The 13,981-nt window shown below is 48.8% G+C and overlaps 1 protein-coding gene across 1 annotated transcript in view; it reads left to right on the forward strand.

Moving 5' to 3' along the window:
• ASCC1 (activating signal cointegrator 1 complex subunit 1) overlaps nucleotides 1-13,292 on the forward strand; it is a 419,091-nt gene extending 405,799 nt beyond the window's left edge. Inside the window, exon 10 of the mRNA XM_073685719.1 lies at nucleotides 13,209-13,292. Coding sequence (XP_073541820.1) covers nucleotides 13,209-13,277 — 69 coding nt within the window. The 3' untranslated portion in view covers nucleotides 13,278-13,292. The remainder of the gene's footprint in view (nucleotides 1-13,208) is intronic.
• Nucleotides 13,293-13,981: the final 689 nt, after the last annotated feature.

The raw sequence follows: 13,981 nt of genomic DNA on the forward strand, positions 1-13,981 counted from the left end.
CAGAAGGAAAGTCTCCTCATGTCGAATTGAGGGCTTATTCGACTCAATAGCCACTTCTTGGGCATAGAGGGGGGGCCTCGGACGAGCAGATTTGTACTGCCGCAACTTGGTCTAACCTAAGTACATTTTCCAGACATTACAAGCTAGACGTTGTAGCCAGTCAGAGAATGGCGTTTGGTAGGAAAGTTCTCCATGCAGTAGTCCCACCCTAAAATCAATACTTTGGTATTCTCCATGGTGTTGTCAGGGGGACGTCCTGGAAAACGGTAATTCGTCTTACCGGTAATTGTATTTCCAGGAGTCCGTCCTGACAGCACAGTTAGTTCCCTCCCTTTCATGTTATATACAGTGTGAAGTAACATTGTTATATAGAATTGTAATAAAACATTTTTTTGTTTGGTGCAACCATCCTGGTGTGGTACTTAGAAATAACACTGAGGGGTGGAGGGAGGGGAGGGCTTTTAACCTCTGTGTTTCCTGTCCCTGTAAGGATAAGAAGGACGACCGCCATGGTGCTGTCAGGATGGACTCCTGGAAATACAATTACCGGTAAGACTAATTACCGTTATTATATACACGGTGAGGCTTCCTTCTCTTTTTCTTATATTGTGTCTTTGTACTTTCAAAAAAGACATAGAACAAAAAAGCGCCAAAAATGTGTAATCAAAAATTTAATTTTTTTTTATTACAAATGTCAAATTCCGTTTTTCTTTAGGATTTCATTTTATTTCACATGTAAAAATTGTTCTTTTTAGAGTCTAAGCTCAGATTATGCAGAACATATTCACCATGTTGCAGAGGTACCAGGATGACTGTTGTGTAATCTTTATCTTATGTTTAATTTATTACCCTCTAAATTCAATCATGCATATGTAATTGACAATATGAGTATAGCATTAGAATGGCTGGTAATGACTTACACAATAAACACCATGAGGTCTATGTAATTGAAAACAAATCCATTCCAAACTAACTCTGTGCAATATGGAAGAATAAACTAAATTGCTTGTCCACACAGTTACAACATGTTCGGCAGGGTCACTATAAAATTGGCATGTAAGAACCACAAATGTTTAATATCATTCTGTTTTATGAAACCCTGGTGGTATTTTGTAATCTATGTGCTGTAGAGATTAATTATATCTATTTATAAACCATTACACACCAGAGCTCAAGGGGAACGAGAGAATAAGTCTTTGTATTTTATTCTAATTACACTTACTGGGGCAATCACCCGCAGGACCAGTGTGAGCACATCGTAATTTTTCAATTTTAGGGGTTTAAATTATTGGAATCGGTTTCATTTATAAATCTCAATATCTCATTTAACCCATTTTAAAGTGATAAGTGAATTGGGAGGTTAATTTCACATTGGATGGTCTAGCTGCGCTAAGCAAAAAGGAATGCATTTCTATTGCTGTCTTCTTAACGTTGCCTTAATTAGGAGTAGAGCCAGGGGGAATAATTGCACTATGTGTATTAGCCACTGCCTTGTGTTAAGTGAAAGAAGTAAATTAAGGAAAACACTCAAATTCCACAATCCACTTGAGGGCTATGTTCACATTACATTTTTAAAACTATGTTCAAGGTTCAAAAGTGTCCATATGACCCCCAAAAATGCAAACAGTTTTTCCTTTGGCATTTGATGGCATGCTGTAGCATCGGCGTCTCTGCCTCCTGCCGGGCAGAGATGCCGTTCCCCTCACCGCCACGATCCCGGTCCGGCGTCTTCCTGATGCTGTGGCGCGCACCGCGCGCAGCTTCCCAGGCACTGTGCTTAGGCCACGCGCGCTCAATCCCTCTTAAAGGGGCCGCGTGCGTCGTCTCAAAGAGTACCCAGCCAATGGCCGGAGGACTTCTCCTATATAAGGCACCTCCTCCAAAATGGAGGTGCCTGTGCAAGGTTGTTGTTCCGTGTGCTATCACTTGCTTCAGCCCTCAGATTCTGCTGCCAGTCAGTCCTGCCCGCCAGTCTGTCTAACAGTTCAGCCCGCCAGTCTGTCTACAGTCCAGCCCACCAGTCTGTCTATAGTTCTGTCCACCAGTCTACCAGTTACCTGCCGTGCCCACCAGCCAGCCTACTCAGAGCACTTGCCAGTAACCTGCCATGCCCGCCAGCCTGCCTACCTGGTGCACCTGCCAATTACCTGTCGTGCCCGCCAGCCTGCCTACCTGGAGCACCTGCCAGTTACCTGCTGTGCCCGCCAGCCTGCCTACCCGGACCTCCCGTCTGCCTTCCTGCTGTGCTCATCCGCTGTACCGGTCAGTTCCTGTCATCTGACCCGTGGGAGTCACCTGCTCTCACACAATGTCGGTCCCAGAGTGGCAGCTGGTTCACCTGCCCGGTCCCTCCCTGGTTCACGGAGTCGACTAAGCCGCCGTGTGACCTGGGTCAGGCCGAGTAGGCACTTAGTCACGCCCCTCTGGTCCCTTCTTGCACCGAAGCACAGAGGTTCCACCACCCGGACCTGTAACACATGCAAATATCATATACCATTTTTCTACTTTATAGACCGTATATATAACATACAAAACCTAAGCCAAAAACAAAATTAACAAATACCTTGCAGTAAATAAATAAATAAAAAGCAATGGTGCATGATAATAACATAGGGTATTTAGTTAACATAATCTTGATTAAAAAAAAAAAAGTTAAAGCCATTTCACCACGTCAAGGTGACCCTATTCAGGATGGTCCTAACCTGTAGCATTTCTAGAGGTTCGGACCATCCCAAATAGGGTCATCTTGACATGGTGGGATGGCTTTTACATTTTTTATCAAAATGATGTTAACCAAGTACCCTATATTATTATTGCTATTTATTTACTGCAGGGTATTTGTTAAATGTGTTTTTATCTTAGGTTTTGTCTGTTTAGTCGCCAGTGTAAACATGCGCCTATGTGCTGCATGCACTCCATGTCTGTGTGCCTTATTCTTCTTTTAATTTGCACTATTTTTAAAATTTATTTTATATCTGTTCACCTGTTTTTTGTTGTTGTTTTTATGTTCACCATTTTCAGCAGGGTTTGGGGTTTTCAGATGTTTTCGGCAGATTTATCAGTTACAACATTTTAAAGTGTTGCAACATTTTTGTGCCAATTTTCTCCAATCTTCCCCTGGTTTGACTTTAGGAAACTTTTTAGAATTCTTCACACAAATCTTGTGACATTTTAACAGAATGCTACTTTTTGCTCTGAAAAGTCATAAAAAAATTAAAGAGAAAAATAAAGACCATATGTAATATTGCACAAATTGCATGAAACATGTGGACCATTTGGAAGAATTTTATGTGAAAAAGTAAAAAAGTTAATACCACAAGACAAAAATAAAATGAAAAAGTGAATGAAAATACCCCCGAAATCTTGAATCATGCCCGAAATATTTGTGTCAATTTTCCTAGGACTCTGTACAACTTCACTAAAGAATTTTCAGAATCAGTCATTATTTTTTTTAAAATTGAGAAATAATTATTCTTGACCACAATGTCAACTGTATAATTTTTGTTTTTTAGAAGTTTATTTTTTCTGCACACTCTTCTCTGTTAGTTCACCTCCAAAAGGTGCAGGAGTGGGAGCCAAAACCAGGTGAGGAACAATCAGAGAAAAGGTATAATAGAAACAAGTCACCAATTCTGCATTTATCACCCACTCCTGGTTTTGGCTCCCACTCCTGAGAAAAAATACTGACCGAATACTGACCAAATACTGATAGTGGGGCCGTAGCCTAAGAGAAAGTTTGTGATTTCCAGCCAGTCAGAGATGTAGTCACAAGATGGCGAAGAGGGACCGAAGCCGAGCTTGAAACATTAGAAGACGGTATATGGTATTTTACTACACACATAGAACATAGATTACTGTTAGACAACCAGGGGTGAAATAATGAAAAAAGCGGTATTTTAATGTTATATGCTTCTTTCCTAAAATCCTAATTAACTTTTAATTGGTGAAGCTGCCCTGTCTTCTCTCAAAACCAATGTCTTCTATCTATCTATTCAAAATGAATATGACTTCATTCATACACAAGCCCAAAACTGCTGCAGTCTTTTTACTGTTCTCCCAAACAATCACACAATTTTATAGGTAAAAAACAGTTTCACCTGAAAATTAAGTGATTATGCAGGGAAACAGTGAAAAAACGGTAGCAGCCCAGGATTGCTGCAATTTTTGGCCGCTGCGTGTGAACGTACCCTAATTAGCTTGTAGACAATTGAAAGTCTGATCCACATTATTCTACCTTTTAGCACAGTCCATAGCCATTCATCTCTAGCTCTGATTTTTGTCCTCAGCATTTATTTCTTGGATTACACCAGTGCTTCAGCAAAGATTATAACAATTTGATAAAGTGAGAAAAGTCAGTTTAGTTGCCCTAAAATAGCCTTGTGATTTCTTGGGATTACTAATAACTTGTTTACTCTGGGAAATCATCTATCTTAATTATAAATTCATTGCTTAATCTGGAAGGTACTCTCTTGTGGCTTCATCTTTATAATTCACAAGAAATATCACATAATTTAGGATGCTAAGCAGAAAAATATTGTTGAATTCATATATACTTAATATAACCATTTGATTAATTGTAACAGTTGCTAGAAATTAGGAAAGTGTGATATTACGGAGAAAGGCATAGGTGAACGTTGTAGTCTGGTGGTATATGACGCGCCCCTGGGCCTGTGTCGCGCTGCGTTGCGCACGCGGGAGCTTACCCGGAGCCGGATCTCTTGAGGGTTGTAGTCTCGTGGCGGTGACCCGGTCCGTGCCCAGGGAGTCAAACTGAGCGGCGATGTAACAGCGTTAGATGTAGGATGACTACGCCACCCGTTGAATGCAGCTATGGAGCTGCCGCTGCAGGACAGTCCGCTGAGGCCGGTGGATGGATGGTGCAGCGTAGATGGTATAACCCCCAACGGGAGGGGTATGGCCTCAGGGCAGCAGATGTGGATGATGGGGGTAGCAGGAACCACTCAGAGACGGTGCGGTGTAATTCAGGGTCTTTACTGGTAACAACGTTAGACCCTCCCGGAGTACTTGCTAGTGAACGGGGCCTGGTCAGTCCTTGAGCAGATGGGATCTCCCCTGGCCAGGCGGAGTTGTAGGCCTTCCCAACTAACTGTACTCTTCTGGCTACCTTGCTAGAGGCGGGAATAAGTAGCCCACGTCCCTGAGTGTACCGTGTGGTGCTCACCCGTATGGCCGGTGACTCGGGGCCTTCTAATGGCTTCCGCTCCACGATGGCGGTGCTGGTCCCACGCGTGTGACCGTGCCTTCGGGCTTCTGGGCCAGAGGACCTGAAATCCTCTGCCGGACGGTTTCTGCTGCTGGGTAGGAGTTAGTCCCCACAGCCTCGGACTCCGGGTCCGGTAAGAAATCTTCTCAGTCAGGGCGAGCTCTGCAGCTGCCAGCCCCTGACTCGTTGTAACACTGCTCCCCACAGAGCTCCTGATGTTTCTTGCTATGCTGCTTCTCTTCTCTACTCTTGTTCTGTCTTCTTTCTCCCTAACCCTGCCTCAGCCCCTGGTTTATATAGGGGAAGTCCTTCCCCTCCCAAGACTGGGCAGGAGGTGTGGCATGCACAGGATCCCTGACCAAAGGACCTCCCACCTGCTCTCAGACGTAATATCTCTATCACTGTGGCAACCAGACCCCTGGGGTGTCACATTCCCCCCTAGTGAAATTTAGTACTCCGGGACTAAACATATTATTTTTTTTTAGAAAAACATAACAAGGTATAACAATAACAATACAATAAGAAAAACACATAAGATGGTTACGGCGTGTCCGCAACCGGGTGCAGTTTTGAAAAGCAAGGTGTCCATTTCACCAAAACAGGGAGACGTAACCAGGTAGGGGCCTGTCCTGCCCCGAGTCCTTAACAGTCTTTAGTCCATCCTGGGTTACGCTCCAACTATGTACAAGGATTCCCGGTAAATCCACCAAGGACTCCTAAAAAGAACTAGAAACACAAAATTATACACAAGCAACTATAAACAAGTAAACATTATAAGATAGCTTAAACATTTAGATCCTCCAACGTGCGGGTAGCTGGCCTCTAGTGGCCCTAGTGGACCTACGGAGCTGACTGTCTGGCCCTGAACTACAGGGTGTAGGAGCTGTCAAGGGTAAACTGGGCAGCTGTCTATGGGCCCTCTGGCTCACTAGGGGTATGGCAGGCTCACTATAAGCAGAGGGTTGATTTTCCGGGTCTGCTTGTGTAGAGTCTTCTGCCTCCTGGACCGGCTGTTCTTCCAGCTCTACCGGTTGCTCCGTAGGTTCTTGGGATGATGGTTGGAGGAAGGTGAGTACGGGTACCACAACTGCACCATTGACTTGAGTCCAAGACCGAGGGAAGTCCCCGAGCACGGTACTAACCATATCTTCCCTTTCCTCTACGGGTCGATGGTCTTCTTGTTCCTCTTCAGGGTTCCTCAGTTGTTCGGGACACTTCTTCAGGAGGTCCCGGGATACAATGGCTGTGGTTTCCCCTCCGTCTTTACTGATGGTACAGACCTTCGGGTTTTCGTGGCTTGAGGGCAGTACGGTGTACGGGTCCTTCTCCCACTGGTCGTCCAACTTGTGGAGCCGTCTCTTCCTCTTCAAGACCTGCTCTCCGGGTACCAGGGGAACAGCGGGAGCATACTGGTTGTAAGTTTTCTCTTGTCTTTCCCTAGCCTGACAGAGACTTCGCTCCACGCTCTCCTGTACTCTCCGGTACTGCTGCTGCCTCTCTGTGTCCCAGTCTGTTTCTGGTGAAGTGTCCTCGGGTGTCAGGACTCCCATTTCCAGGTCAACAGGTAACTTACCAGGTCTTGCCCTCATTAGGTAAGCCGGGGTACAGTTGGTGGAACCTACCGGGATGTGGTTGTATAGGTCCACCAGATCGGGCAACTTTTCAGGCCACAGACTGCGTTCTTCCAGGGGCAACGTTTTTAGAAGATCCATTACCACCTGGTTCATTTTTTCACAAAGTCCATTAGTCTGCGGATGGTAGGGTGTCGTCCTTATCTTCCGGCAGCCATACAGATTGCAGAATTCCTGGAAGACCTCCGCTTCAAAGGCAGGTCCCTGGTCCGTCAGCACTTGGTCCGGGTACCCGTGTGGACGGCAAAAGTGCTGCTGGAAGGCTCTAGCTGCTGTTTGAGCCGTTAAGTCCTTGACGGGGACGACAACCAGAAACCGGGAGTAATGATCCACGATGGTTAACGCGTAGACGTAGCCACTTCTGCTTGGGGTCAGTTTTACATGATCCAAGGCTACCAGTTCCAACGGTTGCCGGGTGACGATGGACTGCAGGGGAGTCTTCTGGCTGGCGCGGTCCTTCCTTCTCAGGTTGCACGGGCCACAGTCTCTGCACCACTTCTCAATGGTTCCCCTCATGCCTACCCAGTGGAATCGCTCGCGCAGCAGGAACTCCAGCTTCTTCCACCCGAAGTGTCCAGCTCCGTCGTGGTATGCCTCCATCACCATGGCTGCGTCTCTTCGTGGCACCACTACTTGCCAGAGTAATTCATGCGTCCAGGAGTTAACCATTCTGCGGCACAACTTCCCTTTGTAAAGGAACAGTCGACTCTTCTCTGCCCATAGTTGTTTGGCTTCCTCCGGAGCGTCTGGTTCAAGGCGAGCCTCCGGCCGAGTCAGCATCTCCTTCACCAGTCGGACGGCAGGGTCGCTGTCTTGCGTTTCCGCCCAGTTGTAGTGAGGTAAGGGGTTCAACGTAGCAGCCTGCTTACTCCTTACCCGGTGGGAATACTGGATAGTCCCATGACGGTGGAACGCAGGGAGTTCAATCTCTTCCAGTCCCTCCGGATCTTCTCCTTCGTCCGGCAGGTTGGGCATCCTGGACAGGGCGTCCGCGTTAGTATTGGAGCGCCCTGCCCGGTATTTGATTATGAACTCGTAGTTGGACAGACGGGCCATCCACCTCTGCTCCAGGGCACCGAGTCTTGCCGTGTCCAGGTGTGTCAACGGGTTGTTATCCGTGTACACGGTGAACCGGGAAGAAGCAAGGTAATGCTTAAAGCGCTCAGTGACTGCCCATACCACGGCCAGGAACTCTAGCTTAAATGAGCTATAATTCTCGGGGTTCCTTTCAGTGGGTCGCAGTTTTCGGCTGGCGTAGGCGATTACTCGTTCTTTCCCCTGCTGGATCTGGGACAGTACGGCTCCTAGCCCGATGTTACTGGCGTCGGTGTAGAGGATGAAGGGCTGGCTATAATCCGGGTACGCCAAGATTTCATCCCCCGTGAGGGCCATCTTCAGCTGGCGGAAGGACTCTTCTTCTAGCTCTTCCCATTTGAAGGGCGGCTTCTGGTTCTTGGCCTTCCGGGACTGACCTATCAGGAGGTCCTGCATAGGCGCTGCCTTTTTGGTGAAACCGGGAATAAACCTTCGGTAGTAGCCTACCAACCCGAGGAACTGCCGCACTTCTTTTACGCTGGAGGGGCTTGGCCATCCCTTAATTGCGGTGATCTTATCGGGGTCGGGAGCCACTCCGTCAGCGCTCACCACGTGTCCCAGGTACTGCACCTTTGGTTTCAGGAGGTGACACTTGGAGGGTTTCACCTTTAGGCCGTAACTCGCCAGAGCTTCGAACACCTCCGCCAGGTGTTTCAGGTGGTCCTCATAAGTTTTGGAGTATACGATGACATCGTCCAGGTACAACAGGACCGTCTCGAAGTTTCTGTGGCCCAGACAGCACTCCATTAATCGTTGGAAGGTTCCTGGGGCGTTGCAGAGTCCGAACGGCATGCAGGTGAACTCGCTAAGTCCCATCGGGGTGGTGAATGCGGTCTTCTCCCGGTCCGCCTCTGCTACAGGAACCTGCCAGTACCCGCTAGTGAGATCCAAGGTAGAGAAGAAGTTAGCAGACCTTAAAGCAGCCAATGACTCCTCTATCCTTGGTAAGGGGTACGCATCCTTGTGTGTGATACGGTTGATTTTCCGGTAATCTACACACATCCTCATGGTGTTGTCTTTCTTTTTGACTAAAACTAGCGGGGCTGCCCAGGGGCTACAGCTATCCCGGATTACCCCAGCCTCCTTCATGTCTCTAAGCATCCCCTTGGCGTGTGGGTAATGTGCAGGGGGTACGGGTCGATACCTCTCTTTTATGGGAGGATGATCTCCCGTGGGGATGCGGTGTTCTACCCCCTTGACTCGCCCGAAGTCTAACGGGTGTTTACTAAACACTCTCTCATACTCTTGAACCACCCGGTAGACTCCCTGTTTCTGGTGGGAGGGAGTGGAGTCAGTTCCCAAGTGTAGTTGCTGACACCAATCCTCCATTACTTTCTTAGAGCCGTTACCTTCCTCCGGGTGAGATGGAGGCAAGGGTTCCACAGACTGTATAGAGTTTTGGTTGATGGTATATAATTTTGCTAGCGTGGCATACCGAGGCAGGTACACTTCCCTCTCCCCGATATTGATTATGCGAACGGGCACCCTCCCATGGCGTACATTGACCACCCCCCGTGCTGTCAAAATGGTGGGCCTACTGTCTGAGTAAACTGGTTCTACCATTGCCTGGTAATCTCTACCTCTCAGACCAATAGCTGCCCGGCACCAAATCATCATTTCACTTTTTGGGGGCATGGCAATAGGGAAAGGGTCACACATTCTTACGCTACCAATCTCACCGCCGGAGAGTTCCACCTGTTGCCGTCACATCAGTGCCCGGATCTCTTTCTGGAGCACTCGCTGCTCGCCGGAGCTGGCGTTCTTGGCAACCTGCTGTAAAAGGAAAATCACCTCTGCAAGACAATTTTCAATTACATTAGTTCCTAGAGTTATTTTTGGGTGGCTCTCATGTTTGTCAATGTCTACAATGATCAGTCCCTGTGCTGCCAGTTCGACTCTACCGATTTTGATGGTCACCTTTTTAAATCCGATCTGTGGCACGGGCTGGCCATTGCTGGCGATGATACTCAAGTCGTCGTCAGGGTAGCGGGTAATATCCGAGTCATTCCAGTACTGCTTAAAGAGCACGTACGGGATGGTGGTGACCTGTGACCCGGTGTCCAGTAGGGCACTCATGGGAATGCCATCCAGTACCACAGGCAAGACTGGACGTCCTCCCACATATCTGTCGCGCCAGTTCGATGGGCCTGGTGATCTTTTTCCTGGGGGTTGGCCCTCTACCCCAGGTTGTGCCCGTTTAAAGAACAGTACCTTTCCATATGTCCGGGTTGATTGCAGCGGCGGCAGATGGGTCGTCCGTCCTCGCTGTATCGGTCACTGGGTCTTCCTCTGGCCGGTGGGGTCCTCCTTGGTCGACGCCACGGGATGTCCTCCGGTCCGGATGCCAGCTGGATCTTCCCTGGGGTGGAAACCTGTAAAGACTGCACAGTTCGGGTTAGCGCAGCAACGCTCTTAGCTAGCTCTTGGACCTGATGGCGTAGGTCTGGAGCCGGGTCATTGTCCAAAGCCTGCGCATCAGCTCCCACAGGCCCTGCCGACAAGGGCGCCGCCTGCTGGTGGTAAGTGATAGCTGGGCGCCTGTGGGTCACAACGCCACCCGGTGCCGGTTCTCGGAGCACCCGGATGGCTCTGTCCTTGAACTGTGCAAAGTCCAGATGGGGATCCTGTAAGGCCATTGCCCGCAACTGGGTTCGGTGGGCATTGCAATATAAACCCTCTATAAATTGTTCAGTCAACAGCCTGTCCTCATTTCCCACCCCATCAGGGTCGGTCTGCTTTATGGCCCTCAGGGCCTCTTGTAGGTTTAGTGCATAGTCCCTTATACTCTCATGCGCTTGCTGCTTGCACCCGTAGAATCTAAGCTTAATCTCGGCTGAGGTGCGGGTATCAAAGGTGTCCTTCAGCCGGGTTAGTATCCCTGCGACAGTCTTCCTCCCAGGTGGCCAGGATTTTACTTCCCTTTTGGCTGCCCCAGTTAGTTGGGCCACCAGGATGCTCACTTTTTGCTCTTCTGTGAGGGGGTACACCTGGAAGAGGCTATCCAGCTTTTCTCTAAAGTCATGCAGGGTATGTGACTCCCCTGAGTACTGGGGTAGCCAAGCTGCTCCCGGGATATAGGGCATGGTGAAGGGCATAACTGCAGCAGCGGTGGCGCTGGCGGGGGTTGAGGCAGTGAAGCTCTCCTCCGTATCCGACATCTTCCTCCCCCCTAGTGGACCGTGGCCTACCTTGCGATGATCCTGTTCCGTAGGCCGCGGCTCCGCAGTGGATCGTCAGGGTTGAGGACCTTCCGTCGCGCTCCGGTGACGTCGGCGTCTGCTGGGCTCCTTCCAGGACCTTACGCAACGTCCGGACGTGAGGCGGGGCTTCAGTTCTCGCGCGCTTTCGGAGTCCACGCCCCTCTTCTTCCCGCGCGGCGTCCTCAAGATGGCGTCCAATGGCGGGAAAACTCCACGGATGGCGGGAAGAAGGTCGAAGATGGCGCCGGATGGCGGGAAAACTTCGCGGATGGCGGGAAGAAGGTAGAAGATGGCGCCGGATGGCGGGAAACCTCCACGGATAGCGGGAATCTTCACCACTGGTAAGTTTGAACAGTCTTTGCTTTTCAGGCACGCAGTACCCGGTGGTTGCGGGCACGAAATCCTGCCGACTACGCCAAAGTTGACGCGCCCCTGGGCCTGTGTCGCGCTGCGTTGCGCACGCGGGAGCTTACCCGGAGCCGGATCTCTTGAGGGTTGTAGTCTCGTGGCGGTGACCCGGTCCGTGCCCAGGGAGTCAAACTGAGCGGCGATGTAACAGCGTTAGATGTAGGACGACTACGCCACCCGTTGAATGCAGCTATGGAGCTGCCGCTGCAGGACAGTCCGCTGAGGCCGGTGGATGGATGGTGCAGCGTAGATGGTATAACCCCCAACGGGAGGGGTATGGCCTCAGGGCAGCAGATGTGGATGATGGGGGTAGCAGGAACCACTCAGAGACGGTGCGGTGTAATTCAGGGTCTTTACTGGTAACAACGTTAGACCCTCCCGGAGTACTTGCTAGTGAACGGGGCCTGGTCAGTCCTTGAGCAGATGGGATCTCCCCTGGCCAGGCGGAGTTGTAGGCCTTCCCAACTAACTGTACTCTTCTGGCTACCTTGCTAGAGGCGGGAATAAGTAGCCCACGTCCCTGAGTGTACCGTGTGGTGCTCACCCGTATGGCCGGTGACTCGGGGCCTTCTAATGGCTTCCGCTCCACGATGGCGGTGCTGGTCCCACGCGTGTGACCGTGCCTTCGGGCTTCTGGGCCAGAGGACCTGAAATCCTCTGCCGGACGGTTTCTGCTGCTGGGTAGGAGTTAGTCCCCACAGCCTCGGACTCCGGGTCCGGTAAGAAATCTTCTCAGTCAGGGCGAGCTCTGCAGCTGCCAGCCCCTGACTCGTTGTAACACTGCTCCCCACAGAGCTCCTGATGTTTCTTGCTATGCTGCTTCTCTTCTCTACTCTTGTTCTGTCTTCTTTCTCCCTAACCCTGCCTCAGCCCCTGGTTTATATAAGGGAAGTCCTTCCCCTCCCAAGACTGGGCAGGAGGTGTGGCATGCACAGGATCCCTGACCAAAGGACCTCCCACCTGCTCTCAGACGTAATATCTCTATCACTGTGGCAACCAAACCCCTGGGGTGTCACATATACATCTCACTTGCTGAAGATTTCATCTTTTTAGTAGAATAATCAGCACTCAGACTGTAACAGTTAACACAGTGGCATAAGCTAACTGCTCAACAAAGCCCTCCTCAGCACAAGCCTGCAGCTGGTGTATACTCCAACACCCATTCTCAATAGCTAAGGCTTAGTTCGTAAGGCCCATTCTCTTCTTCAGCCCAGAGCATCTCTGTCCATCGCTTTCCAAAAATATAAGAGGTTATTTTCTTAGTTGGGCATTGCTGTCCAGAAGTCATTGTTCTTGAAGATCCCTCAGAAACTGAAGCTTCAAATCAATATTCTTGATTATTGTGTTAACACTATCCATTTGTGCGAATGCCAGACATCCTTAGTTGTCATGCATGAATTTCAATTCTTCCTCCATAGCCTTTATCCATTATTAGCTTCTCCTTCTGAGAACTGAGATTTGTCTGTTACAAAAGTTACTTAAAAATTAGGTTTCATTTTGCATCAAATAAATTGGCTAAAATTTTAATACTAGAGATACTAGAAAATAAATGTGGGGGAGAGGAGTGAGAGCCTTGTTGACTGAAAGAGCTTACACTCTACAGGAGAGAAAGAGATGACCCTGCTGACCATAAGAACTTACACTTTACAGGAGAGAGAAAGAACTTGGCTGACCAACAGAGATTACACTCTGCAAGCAAGAGAGAGAGGACCTCGCTGACCACAAGAGCTTACATTCTATAAGCAAGAGAGAGAGAGGACCCTGATGACCGCAAGAGCTTACATTCTATAAGCAAAAGAGACCCCACTGATCATAAGACCTTAGACTCTACAGGAGAAAGAGAGAGGACCCCACTGACCATAAGAGCTTACACTCTACAGGAGTGAGAGACTTTCTCAATGACTCTTGCAAACTGAAAAAGGACTTTGCCGTACAAACTGTGCTCAGCTGGGAACTGCTCATCTGTAATGGTCCAGGTACTGACAACCACTGTACAAGGTATGATAATCCGTAAGATGCCATAACTGCAGAGCATTATGGGGAGGCCCACTCTGCAATGAAAATTACCTTAGCCTGCTTTTAATGCTTCAACAGTGTTGGAAATGGTGCAGGAAAGTTTTATTTTTGTGAACAGCGAATCAAATCTCAAAATGTTCAGATGTGCATGAAATTTCAGGAAATGTAACTCAAACTCAATCCTCCAAGAATCAATCTGCTCATGTTTGGTCACAAGATGTAGATTCAAATATATTCATTGTGCTCGGCTTGTGTGAAAATTACTTCTTCTCTTATTGAACACCTTGGTTCTGTATCTGAGTTTGGTTGTATCTGAGTTCGCTAACCACTGTAATTTGCATAGAAGTAGTCTGATCACTGCTTGTTTTCTTGAGGAAGTGGTGCCATATTGTAGCCTTGGATTTATT

The sequence above is a fragment of the Phyllobates terribilis genome, unplaced genomic scaffold, assembly GCF_046119375.1.
Source record: "Phyllobates terribilis strain yellow unplaced genomic scaffold, ASM4611937v1 Scaffold_5__5_contigs__length_657084704, whole genome shotgun sequence".
Classification (NCBI taxonomy): domain Eukaryota; kingdom Metazoa; phylum Chordata; class Amphibia; order Anura; family Dendrobatidae; genus Phyllobates; species Phyllobates terribilis.